At 37.5% G+C, this 15,502-nt stretch overlaps 1 protein-coding gene across 12 annotated transcripts in view; it reads left to right on the top strand.

The window, feature by feature from the left end:
- The window catches only part of PPP1R12B (protein phosphatase 1 regulatory subunit 12B), a 216,657-nt gene that overhangs the window by 51,107 nt on the left and 150,048 nt on the right, over nt 1-15,502 (top strand). For all 12 annotated transcript variants that reach the window (XR_008293090.1, XM_053209247.1, XM_027074710.2 and 9 more), the window contains exons 2-3: nt 4,057-4,187; nt 9,974-10,092. Coding sequence is in view for 11 of the 12 variants with exons in the window: in XM_053209247.1 (XP_053065222.1) it covers nt 4,057-4,187; nt 9,974-10,092 (250 nt within the window). In the remaining variant the exon portion in view is untranslated. The remainder of the gene's footprint in view (nt 1-4,056; nt 4,188-9,973; nt 10,093-15,502) is intronic.

Below are 15,502 nucleotides of genomic sequence, written 5' to 3'. Positions count from 1 at the left end.
CAAATGTTGTTCTAGGTGTTTGGGCTACATCAGTGAACCGGTAGCCTTTAGTGGAATTTATGTTCTAGCTTTGCTAGCAATGACTTGAGATGTTCATATAGGTGATTCAGGAATGTGGTGTTTGGCTGATGAATGTTTGTGTGAAAGAAATTATGCTCTTTGCTGTTATCTCCAAGCAGCTAGGGTTTTTAGCATAAAGTTGAAATTATATAATTTGGGGGATTATATAAATTTTGAATATATACCTTGTATGTAAATAATAATATTAATTATCAAGTATTAATATAATTAATAATACTAATTATTCAATTATTATTGAATTATGTAAATTTGGAGAGGCTAAAGGACAAAATAGTGACATGTATGGAATGGGGATATAATACAAAGATCATCATCTCCCAACACTTTTGTCAGCATGATTTGTTGAAATCAAGGCAAGCGTGAGCTGAAAAATCCAAACATGTAGATGTTATGCTGCCCCAAGCCCAGCTTCTAGTGTGTCATCTGCCTTGGCACCTGGAGCTGGGTTTGTGGGGAAAGAGTTGTTCTGGGGCAAAGGTAGGTAGTTTTAGCAGTATTCTGATATACACGAGCAAGGTCAGCTCTTGGAGCCAGCGGCACTTGGTGGTGGTGACAGTTGCAGGCTATTTTGGGAATGGAGGAGGCTTTGTTTTGTAAGGCTTTCTCTGCACTCCCAGATTTAACTCTGGCACTGATCAACCATCAGCCACTTTTGTCTTTGATATAGAGAGAGAGCAATGTTAGGTACAGTATAGAGATCATAGTGCTCTTTTATCATTTTATTGGTGAAATCAAGTCTTTTTCTTTGGAGATAGCTTGTCATTGCCAAGGAAATGTGACATGCCGATTTTATGAAACTTTAAATTCTTATCTGGTAATTTTTCTAATATTTCTCTGGACCAATAATTAAATAATATCTCCTTTTGTTAAAGAGCTTAGAAGAACTTGTTATTTTAGTAATATTCTGTGTGTCCTCTGGATTGAAAAGCAGAAGGAAATGAACATAAGCCATAGCAGAGGGAATTGGGCTAAGGCTAAATGCAAAGAAGAATATTCCCAGTGATGTCATGAGTAACATCAGAAACTTTTTTAGTATCCTTTGCCTGTTCAAGGAAAGGAAAAGACTCATCTGTCTGGAAGGTTCATTGCAGCTCTGCCTAGAGACATCGTGTTGGAGCCCACGGCCCTGGACCAGGTTTTACAGATGGGTGAATCTGCTCATCTACCGGGCTTCGGTCGTGAATGAGTCAGCAGCACAGCTGCAGATGGAGTGGGCAGAAGGGCATCTAAATTTAGTCGTTATTCACTTGAGAAGGTTTTCAGTGATTATTTGTCTCTCCTTCATGGCTTTAGTCATATTCCTTCTTCTGGAGACCGAAACAAAAAAGAACAGAGAATGGTCACTCCAAGATATTTCATGAGAGCGAGTGCCCTACAACTCTGTTGAATGTCTCTGAAGATGATTCTCTTTCAGCTTAACCATTGATACATACTATTTTATTCACATTGTTCCTGAATCTGGGAACCTGCAGGATCCTTTACCCTAGAAAGGGAATTTTTTGAAGTCAGGCTTGATAAGCAAGCTCTAAAATCCTGATAGTTCAAAGACATTTTTAACCAAACTGCCTTCCTCCTAGAAGATACTGGAGGTGGGGGAGAGCAGTGATGGGTGAGGAGTTAGTACAGTTTGTGCTTTTTCTACAAGAAGTTGCTATTTGTTAAACTGGTGGCTTAAAAACAACAACAATGCCACAAAAGCCCATGAGGTAGGTGGTATTCTCATGCTGTAGATGAGTACACTGATACTCAGGTTACATACCTCACTCAAGGTTATCCGCACTGGCAGAGCTGGTATGCAATCCCAGGGCTGTCTGGCTTCAAAGCTGATGTTTTTAACAATATACTCTCCTTCACTTTGTGGAGGATATGGGGGATAATTTCACTCTTGACCTACTTTATTTTATTTGAGAGGATTCTTTGGAGATTGATGATCTGCCAAATTACATTGCAGATCAGGCCAGCTTTTTGTTACTGTCTTCCCAAACATCGTCACAATGTCATTCTTCTAAAAATACTCTTTCAAGAATTTCAGATTTATAGATGAAAATATCACAAAACTGAAAAATAAAACTGAAGGGGTGATAGAGTGAGGGAGATTAAGAAAAGGAAGGGAGAGAAATAAGAGGAAAGGAAAGAGAAGTTTCTCCTGTTTCGTACCTGGACTCACTGGGCTTATTTTAGGCCCCCTGGGATTTGGTTGCTGTCATCATCAAAGAGCAAAGAATGATCTTGAAAACATTGGCTTCCAAAAGTCTGCCTGGTGGTGGTGTGGCCATCGGAGCTAAGTTTTTAGACTGTTGAGCTAAAGAAATTTTGCAACCAGGCAGGAAGCAGTTGACCCAGCTGTTTTAACACAGGTTACGATGGCACATTTGACCTTCGTGATACAGGCCTTTGTTATTACATGGGCATGACACTTTCTTCTCCTTGGACTTCAGTACCTTTCTTAAAAGTACCCGTTTCCATCCTTTCACTTAAAAGTCTTTGTTAACAGGTTTTCGCAAGGTACTCTGCAATGAGTTGGCCAAAGCTTACTCTCTGGGGTTTGCAGACTGGCAGACATGCAATATATGAGCAGAATTTAGTGATAATAATAATGAAGTATTCTACATGGTAAAGAAGTAAAAAGTAAATTAGGAATCCTTGTAGAAGTTGATAAACCTAAGAGAACACACAGAAGAAATGTAACTTTTAGAGCTACTTATTGAAAAAGAGACCATTATGAATTGTGGCTATAAAAGTCATCTGGCTTCCAGAGGTCAGGTTAAAGGAATATATTCCATTGCATCAGATCAAATCTAGGCTGATTTGATCTAGCTAATCTCAGTAACTGTAAAAAGAGTATCAAATGGGAAAAATGAACAAAGGTGCTTTTTGTAACTAGGGTTACCCAGTTAAATTTTCATCCAGAGTGCATCAACCTTTGTTCATCGATGCCCCTGCTTCCAGGCAGTATTGACATGAGGTTTATCTCTGGAGGGAGTTCCCATAAGTTCTCTTGGTAAGATGTATACTACTTAAGTCCCTTATATATAGTTAGAAAAGGGAGGAGTATTTTAATAGCCTGTACAGACAATTGTGGATACTCTTCTTGGATATTATATACTCAAACTCCCAACAAGTAGTAGTTTCTTAAATATTAGTTGCATTGCAGAATCTGAAACCGTGTGAATGGATTTTTCTTACTTTGTGACATTAAAAATAGGAGTTTCATTTGTTTCTAGGTTCTGAACTATTCCAACTGTTTTGGAATGATAAAAGCCCTGATAATGATTACCTTTATCAATGTGGGCATTGATCCTTTTTATTCTGTACATTTATTAAGACAGCCTTTTGGTCTGCAGATCTCATTGCTATTTGTGGCTGTTTCTCCTAAGTGTTGCTGTGTGATGGGCAGCTAAGGATCCCTATAACTATCCATAACTACAAACATACTTCGCCATATTGGTTGGAGCCATTCAGAAAATACATGAAAAGAAAATACGTTTCTTCAGTTTGAAGTGATCACCTCATCCTTTCTCACCAAAGCGGGGATTGTTTGGCAACCCTAGAATCTTAAACTATAGCTTCCCACTGAGGAAATTGCATTTGATTCTGTACGACTATTTTGTTTTAAAAGTCATAAGCCAATTAGTAGTTTCTAACGTGTCCTCTTTTTTATAGTATGATGATGAAACAGCTCAGCCATTTGAAGTACTTTAGAAATCACTTTCACAGTTAATCCTGATAGTACTGTAAATAAGATTAGGTGTCATTATACCTGTTTCACAGCTGGAATATTGAAGACAATTCAGGGGTTTGCATAAGATTACAAAGCTTACAAGTCACCCTCTGGACGCTGGTATCAGCAATTGCAAGAAATAGAAATTAATATATCATTACAACTAAAGTATTGTCAGTGCCCAGAGCAGTGTCTGGCACGTAGTAGAACTCAATAAGTACTTGTCGAGTGAATGAATGGACTTTTCTTTTCAGGCCTGTATTGATGAAAATTTGGACATGGTGAAGTTTCTGGTGGAGAACAGAGCCAATGTAAACCAGCAGGACAACGAGGGCTGGACACCCCTTCATGCAGCAGCTTCCTGTGGCTATCTCAACATAGCAGAGTGAGTGTGTGGGCTTGGACTCTTTGTAGGAATAGCCTTTTCTTCTCTTAAAACTTTGAATTCATAAACAGTTGTAATTCCTATTACAAATTATAAAAGCAGGAAGAGGAATCATTTTTAAGGAATAATTGATACTATTTTTTATATATAGCTGCTAAATCCAGTTTTTCAGTTGAAATTTTTTGTTTGCTTCTATTTTCAGGAAACTGATACATTTTGGCATACTTAGAGGTGGCTTCTGTCTGTTGCACTATCTGGGTCACTTTTTGAGCAACTATAACATATGTGGGCAGGCCTAGAAATTTTTTCTGGACTTCCTTGTAAACTTGTTTTATTGTTTAAGAAAAACATCAGTGGGGTGCCTAGGTGGCTCAGTTGGTTAAGCATCCGATTCTTGATTTTGGTTCAGGTCATGAGCTCATGGTTTGTGAGTCTGAGCCCCGCATCAAGCTCTGTGTGGACAGTGCAAAGCCTCCGTGGGATTCTCTGTCTGCTGTCTCCTCTCTCTGCCCCTCCCCCTGCTCTCTCTCTATCTCAAAAATAAATAAATGAACATCAAAAAAAAGAAGAAAAAAATCAGTGTTCAGTACAAATGAAGGTGGAGAATGCCTGACACACTGATCATAATACCCATATGGTTAATAGCAGAAGAATGAGCCTAAACATGGAACAAAGGAAGGGTAGGGATTGGCATGTGTTTGTTCTCCACATTAGTTGAATGGTATGTTTATTAAGACACACAAGTAGCTCCTGACCTCCATGACAACTAGTTGCCCTTGCCTTGGGCAGAAGAATCCTGACCACATGGTATCTAGGATGTAAGAGGTACTAAATAAGTGTTAAATGAAGGAATGAAATTTATTTTTATTTTATTTGTTTGTTTATTTATTTTAAAGTAGTTTCTATGCCCAGCATGGTCTAAGTCACGACCCCGAGATCAAGAGTTGCATGCTCCACTGACTGAGCCAGCCAGCCACCCAAGGTTATTTTTATTTTTATTTTTTTTAACTTTTTTAATGTTTATTTATTTTTGAGAGAGAAAGAGACAGAGTGTGAGCAAGGGAGGGGCAGAGAGGAAGACACAGAATCTGAAGCAGGCTTGAGGCTCTGAGCAGTCAGCACAGAGCCTGACACACGGCTCGAACCCATGGACTGTAGATCATGACCGGAGCCGAAGATGGATGCCTAACTGACTGAGCCACCCAGGTGTCCCAGTTATTTTTAAATAGGAAAGAGACTTTGGCAGTTGAAACATCTTTAAAATGAGGCAACTGAGTGTTTTCTAGAGATGAGAGTAAATTTAGGTTGGTAAGGTAAATTCACTAAAATGATATTCTGTGATCCTTTGAAAATCAGATGCTTGTTTTAAGACCCTTTTCCATATAATTAGAGCTCTATTATATTTCTCTTATTCAACAAACAGCAGGGAGAATTATGTTGGCAGCTATGTAGAGGCTTGGGAATGGCTTCCCGCAGAATCTGATTTACCCAGGTTTCCTGGGGGAGAGCCTGTGTCTCTGTTTTGCTTTCGAGCCAGGATGCTCAGTGGGAGAAGTTAAACAAAGGGAGAGTCAGAGCCAGAGAAACACTAGGCAGCAGCACTGGTGTTTGACTGGGCTGCTTGTTCTAAAAAGTGGACAACGGGATCAGCCCCAAAGCCAACAGAAGCAAACAATGCAGTTTTCTTCGGTCTCGGTTCTTTATCCTGTTCTCAGTCACCTCTTCATCCCTTAGACTGTCCTCTTCTTAGAGTCTCCTAGAAAAGGCTCTGATTCTCAGCCTTGCCCACTAATGCCAACAATCTGATGTCTAAGAGTTAAGGTGGCTTCCTCCTAGATTTCAATTTTTACTTAAAAAATTTGTCTAAGAAATAGTTATAGAACATGTTAGCACCTCATTTTTTATATTTCATTATTTGTTCAGGTGGCTTGTTTGTGATTTCTGAGTTGCCAAATCTCATTACATCCAAGAATTTGACTTTTTTTCCGTTGGCAGGTAACTAGCAGAGCTCATGCTTAGAATTAGGATCACTTATGTTGGCATTATCCATGGAGTCTCTTTCTTTTTTCTCTTTTTGTGAAGCTGAGTACAGAGAATGATTGTAAATGCTTTTTTACAGTGGTTTCTTTAATTCATCTTTCTGGATGAACACGGTTCCTTTGGAAATAAGTTCAAAATTTAACCATCTCCTGCCCAAATAAATATTACCTTGAGTGAAAGGAATCAGTGAGAGTTACTATTTCCTCATACAAATTATTACTCATTAGTCAAATGAAAGTCTGACCAGGAGAGAGATGACCTAGACTAGAATTTGTTGCATGGGTGAGGTGGTGGTAGGGATGGCTTTCTTTAATTTATCTTTCATTGTGCATATCATTATGAGAAAGTTTGATCTTGAAATTATTTATTTATTTGCATTATGTAGCATTATTTTCTGTACAATGGAAAAAAAACCTCACTGCTTATATTACTCATTTTGGTTACTTTACCTTTGGGCCTGTGAACAATGTTTTAGATAAGATTAGCCCTTGGTCATTTTGTCTTTTTTTGGTATCTTAAATTTTGCATTCTTATCCTCAGAATCATCAGAATTCCAAATTTCAAGGGAGTAGAGACAAATAAAAGGCAGATTAGCTTTCTAGGAAGACTCCAACTGCATTCGGTTTCATGTTCCATTATCTTTTTGTCTCATATTTGAACTCGGTATGGTATGTTTTTAAAAACAGGTTTTGGGGCGCCTGGGTGACGCAGTCGGTTGAGTGTCCGACTTCAGCCAGGTCACGATCTCGCGGTCCGTGAGTTCGAGCCCCGCGTCAGGCTCTGGGCTGATGGCTCAGAGCCTGGAGCCTGTTTCCGATTCTGTGTCTCCCTCTCTCTCTGCCCCTCCCCCGTTCATGCTCTGTCTCTCTCTGTCCCAAAAATAAATAAACATTGAAATAAAAAAAAAAACACGTTTAGAGGCTATTATTTTTCTCATTTTAATTTGAGTTCAGGCTTACTGCTAGTTAGCAGGATGTTTTATATTTTTATTACCAGTAAGTATTTAACTTAGAAGCAGCAGATTGACCCAAAGGTATAGCATTTAGTTTGGCTTTATAGTTTATTGGGATGTTAATTTATTCTGAGTTTTAAAACACATTAAATTTTCTTTCTTCCTCCTTTAGATATTAGTATTTTTACTAATATATTAGTGATGAGTAAGGAAGAATAGGGAGGCTTTATTTTCTAAAGGGCATATTTATTTTGCTAGTTGGTATTTCTGAGTCTCTGGATAACTATAAAGATTCTCAGGGGTAAAGTAAATATTACTCTATAGATTGATATTTATTCTTATACAGGTAAAAGTGTGAAACTAAGCAGGTTTTTACTTTTTTTCCCCTAAAAATGGTCTAGGAAGGAAGCTTTGTTTAACAGTAATCCCTGAGTCATAGTGAGCCAGATTGCTTTCTAGAAATGAGTTTTCTTGATTATTGGCATAAGAACATGTCCAAAAAGGGAAAAACAGAGAGGCCTGTATAACCAAGTGACACTGTGACTGATCCAATAAGAGATGGAATAGATGTCAGAACACAGTAGTTAAGATGTTTCATTTATTTCAGGTAATATTTATGGAGTGCCAAGAGAAGAGAGATGATGTCACGATGTTCTGGCAATGATAACAGTGAGGAAGACACAGTTCTTGCCCTCAGGTAGCTTTCAGCCTGATTGGGCAGTGGCATCAATAGTGTCATGGCAGAGGTCTAGAATTAGCGCTGGGGAGGGATCAGGGGAGAGGGTGGAGTTTTAGGAAGGAGACAGAAAGTTCAGTTGTTGAGAACAGGCAAAGGCTACATGAAGGCAAAAGAATTTTAAATGGACCTGGAAAGATATGGAAAGTTTCTAGAAGGGAAAGGATAAAGAGAGGGTGTTTCATTCGGTTAGAGGAAACTACTTAAGCTTTGGAGGAGAGCTGAGTGAGAGTGGGATGTGTTTGGGAACATTAAGTGGTCCAATTTGATGAGAGTATAGGGTATAGTTCACTACAAAAAGCTTTTATTGAGCGCTTACTGTGTAGATTATTTCCATTTTGATTTTTCAGGGTGATTTTTCAGTTGTAGTTGAATGTTCCCCTGGCCTGAAGTTGAGGAACCAGAAGAGAGAAGGTATTGAATATATAGAAATGAAGGAGTAATTGATGGACAGAGGATTGGTACTTGATAGAACTAAGACTGCAAAGAGAGGATATTAACCTCTGAATTGAAAAAAGTCTGTCTTCCTCTGAGACTGAGGGAAGGACAGAGACCGCTGAAATCAGATGAATTGTGAATGCGTTTGCACTTTATATATGTGCAATTGATCTATAAATTAAAAACATTTATTGAGGCTCTGTTATACCATGTACTAGGCACTAAGAAAGCAAAAACATGATTTTAATGTAGTCTTCATTAATTCTTTCTCTTTTGCTAACTCTCTGAAGAGAGAATGACCATATATTGATTATCTTTTGAAAATCTCCTATGGTATCTAAAATGTGATGCCTTAAACATAATAGGGGTCCAATAAATGCTCACCAAATTGTTGAAATCTGATTTAAATAGTTTTTTTTTCTCCTTTAAATACTTTTGAATATTTGTTAGAGTTCCTAGCATTACTGGGATTCTCACTGGCCCCAAAGCACCTTGATCTAGTGAACAGATGAACTAGACTTGAAGATGGAAGACTGGGGCCGTCACCTCTGTCATTTGCCACCTATGTGATTTTAAGAAAATTACTCAACATAGATGAGCCTCAATTTCTTGTGGAGGTAGTACTACCTACCCATATTGTCTACTTCATAAAATGATCTGACTCATTATGTAATTTTATGTGAAAGCACTTCGGAAATCAAAAAAGATCCATTTAAGCTATTAAAATTATCAGACCTGGGGCGCCTGGGTGGCTCAGTCGGTTAAGCGTCTGACTTTGGCTCAGGTCATGATCTCGCGGTTTGTGAGTTCGAGCCCCGTGTCGGGCTCTGTGCCGACAGCTTGGAGCCTGGACCCTGCTTCAGATTCTGTGTCTCCCTCTCTCTCTGCCCCTCCCCTGCTCATGCTCTGTCTCTCTCTGTCTCAAAAATAAATAAAACATTAAAAAAAATTTTTTTTAATTATCAGACCTTTCTTCCTCAGAATTGAGTATTGCATTTCAATACAGAATCTATTTAGAATTTAACTATTTATTTCTTTAGTAATTTAGTTTCCTTGTAGAGTGTAGAAGGTTTCATGTAGATGTATGGTTGAAGAGAGAGGTATTGTGTGGAGACACGATTTACGCAGATTCATGCACATTTTAATTCATTATTTTCTATTTTCATACCCCAGCACTACTTAATATATTCTAATGTGGCATTGAGAAAGTTTTGTGAGAATTACTTCTTTACATACCTTCTGAGAGCTCTCATTCTCAATATTACAAGTGTAATAAATCCTTTTGGGAATTTGTTTGGACCTCAGGGATGGTAGGTGAATTCTTAGAGTTGTATGTCTTCCTTATGGTATTTAGAAAGTCTCTTGCTATCCAATAAGAGTGAGAGGGTGGAAGTTAGGACTATGAGTGTGAAAGAAATCTTGTTTGTTGGCATTATTCATCAGGAAATAGAGACACTTCCAGTCCTAATTATTGAAGGTTAATGGAGTTAGAAATTAATAATGGAACACATCATCTGGGACCATATTTAAAACCTCAAAACAGTGGCCTCACTCATATGCATGAGTTTAAATTGATATCAGATCGACAGATAATATAGATCCTGGATCTTGTCTACACAGGTATTTCATTAACCATGGAGCCAGTGTGGGTATTGTGAATAGTGAAGGTGAAGTCCCCTCTGACCTTGCAGAAGAGCCTGCCATGAAGGATCTTCTTCTGGAACAAGTGAAGAAGCAAGGTAAAAAAACTAAGCAATTAGAGGGGGCCAGGAGAGACTCTCAAACTTTGCCACTTAGAAAATAATCCATTTGCCGTAAAGAGCTTTTCATCATCATATGATAGGAGAGGATTAGATCTGTCTGCACAGTATTAGTCATCAATTACCAGTGTTGTGTGTCCTCTTAAGAATTCACATAAGAATGGTTCAAATGCCAAAAGGATGAGCAGTCATTCCTTGTTTTTGACATATCTGAGGATGTATACCCATTGTATAGTTGGGAGTGACCTGATTATTTTGATAATACAAATTGGACTGACGAGGAGCATGAACATTTCTGAGTATACATGGTATTGGATTTTGCTAGACATTATGACATCTAAAGAAAGGATGATATGTAATATAAATTTGAATATGGGCCAAATTCTGTTTATGACTTAATTTTCAGAAGAATCCATATCAGAGAATAAGCCAGAATTTTTCTGAAGGTCTCTAGGTTCTTTTAAAAAAAAATATTGCAGATAGTCAGATAGCAGGGAGGACAGGTTTTAGGAAGTTTACTAGAACCATCAAGAAACTTTGTGGACCTGATTTATAGTGAATTTTAGTCTTTCCATGAAACTGCCTTACCCACAGTCTGCACTTACGCCAAAAGATTTAGCTCCAGTGGCCTTTCCTGATGTGATCCTTTAGAACAGGCAGGCCAATTCTGGCCACATCCATTTGTTTACATAACACCCAAAGCTGCATTTGCACTACCACAGAAGAGTTGAACAGACTAAATGGCTCACGAAGCTGAAAATATTTGATATCTGGCTTTTTATGGAAAATATGCCAATGCCTACCTTAAAATAATGATGTTCTAGGGCAGTAAATACTTGTTTTTACTGCCTTCCTGTGTATAATTTTTGTGCCCTTTGAATTAAAGAACTTTATACTTAGTTTACCATTCAGTCCCACTCAGCCTTATCCTAAGATTGACATCACAGTATACAAAAACTTTTTTTTTAAACAAACTGAGATTTTAAAAATAGCTTTAAGAAACAAACTTTTCTATTTTGATTTCTGACTCTTCAGTTAAGGAATATGCTCTGTTGGAAGAGGTATTCAAATGTATGCTTAACTTTGCAGCATGACAGTTCACTCTTTCCATGGAATTCTGGTATGTTATAAATTAGATACTCCTTTCAATCCAACAAGAAGGTGTAACAGTCATAAATACATATGCACCCAACTTTGGAACACCTAATGTATTAAATAAATACTGACAGATCTGAAGGAAAAATAGATTTATTGTATTATTGTCTATTTTGACAATAGGGGGACTTTAGTACCCCACTTTCAACAATGGATAGGTCATCCAAACAGAAAACCAACAAGGAAACATTGGACTTGAGCTATACTTTAGACCCTATGGACCTAATAGACATATACAGAACATTCCATCAATAACAGGAGGAAAACTGGAAAATTCACAAATATGTGGGGATTAAACAACATGTTACTGAACAACCAGTGGGTCAAAGAAGAAGTCAAAGGAAAAATTTAAAAACATCTTGAAGGGCGCCTAGGTGGCTCAGTCAGTTGGGCTCCAACTTTGGCTCAGGTCACGATCTCATGGTTCATGAGTTCAAGCCCCATGTCAGGCTCTGTGCTAAGAGCACAGAGCCTAGAGCTTGCTTCAGATTCTGTGTCTCCCTCTCTCTCTGCCCCTCCCCTGTTCGTGCTCTGTCTCTCTCTCAAAAAAATAAAAATTAAAAAAAATTTAAAAATATCTTAAAACAAACAGAAATGGAAATACAACATGTTGAAACATGTTTTACATGCAACAAAAGCTTTTCTTAGAGGGAAGTTTATAGTGACAAATGCTTACATTAGGAGAAAAGAAATAATCTTAAATATACAACTCACCTTTACATCTCAGAGAACTAGAGAAAGGAAGAAACTAAGCCCAAAGTTAGCAGAAGGAAGGAAATAACAAAGAGCAGAGCAGAAATAAGTGAAACAGGGACCAGAAAAAAACAATAGAAAAGATCAATGAAACTAAGAGCTGTTTTTTTGAAGAGATAAATAAAATTGACAAACCTTTAGCTAGACTAAGAAAAAAAAGACTGAAATAAATAAAATCAAATGAAAGAAGAGGTATTACAACTGATACCACAGAAGTGCAAAACATCCTAAGAGGCTACTGTGAACAACTATGCCAACAAATTGGATAACCTAGAAGAAATGGATAAATTCCTAGAAATATACAACCTACCAAGACTGAATCAGGAAAAAATAGAAAATCTGAACACATCGATAACAAGGAGATTGAGTCAATAATCAAACAACAAGAAAATCTCAAAACCATGTGGTTTCTCTGGTGAATTCTACCAAACATTTAAAGAAGAATACATACCAAGCTTTCTCAAACTCTTTCAAAAAAATTGAAGAGGAGGGAACATTCTCAAATTCATTTTATGAGGACAGCTTTATCATTATATCAAAGCCAGATAAGGACAGTACAAGAAAGGGAAACTATAGGCCAATATCCCTGATGAATATAGATGCAGAAATTCTCAACAGAATATTAGTAAACCAAATTCAACAGCACAAGAAAGCTAATACACTATTAGCAAGTGGGATTTACCTCTGAAATTCAAGGATGGTTCAATATACATAAATATAATATACAACAATAGAATGAAAGGTAAAAGTTGCATGATCATTTCAACAGATGCAGAAAAAGCATTTGACAAAAGACAACAACATTTCATGATAAAAATTTGAACAAACTGGATATAGAAAGAATGTACCTCAACATTATAAAGTCCATATATGGGGGCACCTGGGTGGCTCAGTCGGTTAAATGTCTGACTCTTGATTTTGAGTCAGGTCACGATCTCGACTCAGGTCACGATCTTGCAGTTTGTGGGATCAAGCCCCACAATGGGCTCTGCACTGACAGCATGGAACCTGCTTGAGATCCTCTCTCTCCCTCTCTGCTCTTCCCCTGCACATGCACGCATGCTCTCTTCTCTCAAAATAAATAAATAAACTTTAAAAAATGGGCAGAGGATCAAAATCCTCGAGGAGAAAGCAGGTCTCTTTGACCTTGGCCGCAGCAGCTTCTTACTCAACACGTCTCTGGAGGCAAAGGAAACAAAAACAAAAATGAACTACTCGGACCTCATCAAAATAAAAAGCTTCTGCAGAGCGAAGGGAACAGTCAGCAAAACTAAAAGGCAACTGACAGAATGGAAGAAAGTATTTGCAAACGACATATCAGATAAAGGGTTAGGATTTAAAATTTATAAAGAACTTATCAAACTCAACACCCAAAAAACAAATAATCCAGTGAAGAAATGGGCAAAAGACATGAATAGATACTTCTCCAAAAAAGACATCCAGATAGCCAACCGACACATGATAAAATGCTCAATATCACTTACCATCAGGGAAATACAAATCAAAACCACAATGAGATACCACCTCACACCTGTCAGAATGGCTAACATTAATAACTCAGGCAACAACAGATGTTGGCGAGGATGCAGAGAAAGAGGATCTCTTTTGAACCGCTGGTGGGAATGCAAACTGGGTGCAGCTACTCTGGAAAACAATTAAAATTAAAAATAGAAAAATTAAAAATTAAAAATAGAACTACCTTACAACCCAGCAATTGCACTACTAGGTATTTATCCAAGTGATACAGGTGTGCTGTATCATGCACCCCAATGTTTATAGCAGCACTATCAACAATAGCCAAAGTATGGAAAGAGCCCAAATGTCTATTGATGGATGAATGGATAAAGAAAATGAGGTGTATGTGTACACACACACACACACACACACACACACACACACACACAATGGAATATTACTTGGCAATCAGAAAGAATGAAATCTTGCCATTTGCAACTACGTGGATGGAATTAAAGGGTATTATGCTAAGCGAAATTAGAGAAAGACAAATATCATATGACTTCACTCATATGAGGGCTTTAAGATACAAGACAGATGAACATAAGGGAAGGGAAGCAAAAATCATATAAAAACAGGGAGGGGGACAAAACATAAGAGGCTCTTAAATATGGAGAACAAACAGGGTTACTGGAGGGGTTGTGGGAGGGGGGATGGGCTAAATGGGTAAGGGGCATTAAGGAATCTATTCCTGAAATCATCGTTGCACTATATGCTAACTAATTTGGATGTAAGTTAAAACAATAAATTAAATAAAATTTTTAAAAATGGGCAGAGGAACTGGATAGACATTTTTTCAAAGAAGACATACAAATAGCCAACAGGTTATGAGAAAATGTTCAATGCACTAATCATCAGGGAAATGCAAATCAAAACCACTGTGAGATATCACCTTACACCTGTTTGAATGGCTATCATCAAAAAGACAAGAAATAGTGTTGGTGAGGCTGTGGAGGAAAGGGAACTCTTGTACACGTTTGGTGTGAATGTGTATTAGTACAGTCACTATGGAAAACTGTATGGAATTTTCTCAAAAAATTAAAAATAGTACTGCCATATGATCCAGCAATTCCACTTCATGGTATATGTCCAAAGGAAATAAAAGTAAGATCTTGAAGAGAAACCTATACTCCCATTTTCAATGCATCATTATTCACAATAGCCAAGATATGGAAGGAACCTAAGTGTAATTCTGTGGATGAATGGATAAAGATATTTTATATATATACACACACACACACACACACACATATGTATGTATATATATATAACATACATATATATGTATGTATATAACATACATATATATGTGTATATATATATAACGTACATATATATGTGTATATATATGTGTGTGTGTGTATAATGGAATATTATTCAGCCACGAGAAAGGAGGAAATATTGCTCTGTACAACATGGATAGGCCTTATGCTAAGTGAAATAAGGGCGTTATGTTAAGTGAAATAAGTCAGACAAAGAAAGAAACAAATATTGTATGATATCATAGAAATGGAGAGTGGAATAGTGGTGTCCGGGGGGCTGGGGTGGGGATGAATGGGGAGATATTGGTCAAAGAAAGGGTACAGACTTCTGGTTATAAAATAAGTTCTGGGGATCTAATGTATAGCACGGTAACTATAATTAACAACACTCTGTTATGAACTTGAAAGTTGCTAGGCGATTTTAAATGTTCCCAGCACAAAAAAGAAATGGTAATTTTGGGAGGTGATGCGGTTGTTAACTAACTTTATTGTAGTGATCATTTTGCAGTATGTCAGTGTCAAATCAACATGTTGTAAAAATTAACTTACATAGTATTATATATCTATCGTATCTCAGTGACACCGGGAAAAAAAGAAATAAAATAAATTGCTTACCCTTTCACCCTGTCTGTCCCCCCAAATCAGACAGATAATCCTTGGATAGTTCACAGGTTCTCATTTAGGAAGTGAGTTGGAAGAGAGTA

Source organism: Acinonyx jubatus, chromosome E4 (genome assembly GCF_027475565.1).
Source record: "Acinonyx jubatus isolate Ajub_Pintada_27869175 chromosome E4, VMU_Ajub_asm_v1.0, whole genome shotgun sequence".
Classification (NCBI taxonomy): Eukaryota; Metazoa; Chordata; class Mammalia; order Carnivora; family Felidae; genus Acinonyx; species Acinonyx jubatus.
The sequence above is the reverse complement of the archived record's forward strand: the minus strand, read 5'-3'. Positions and strand labels throughout refer to the sequence as shown.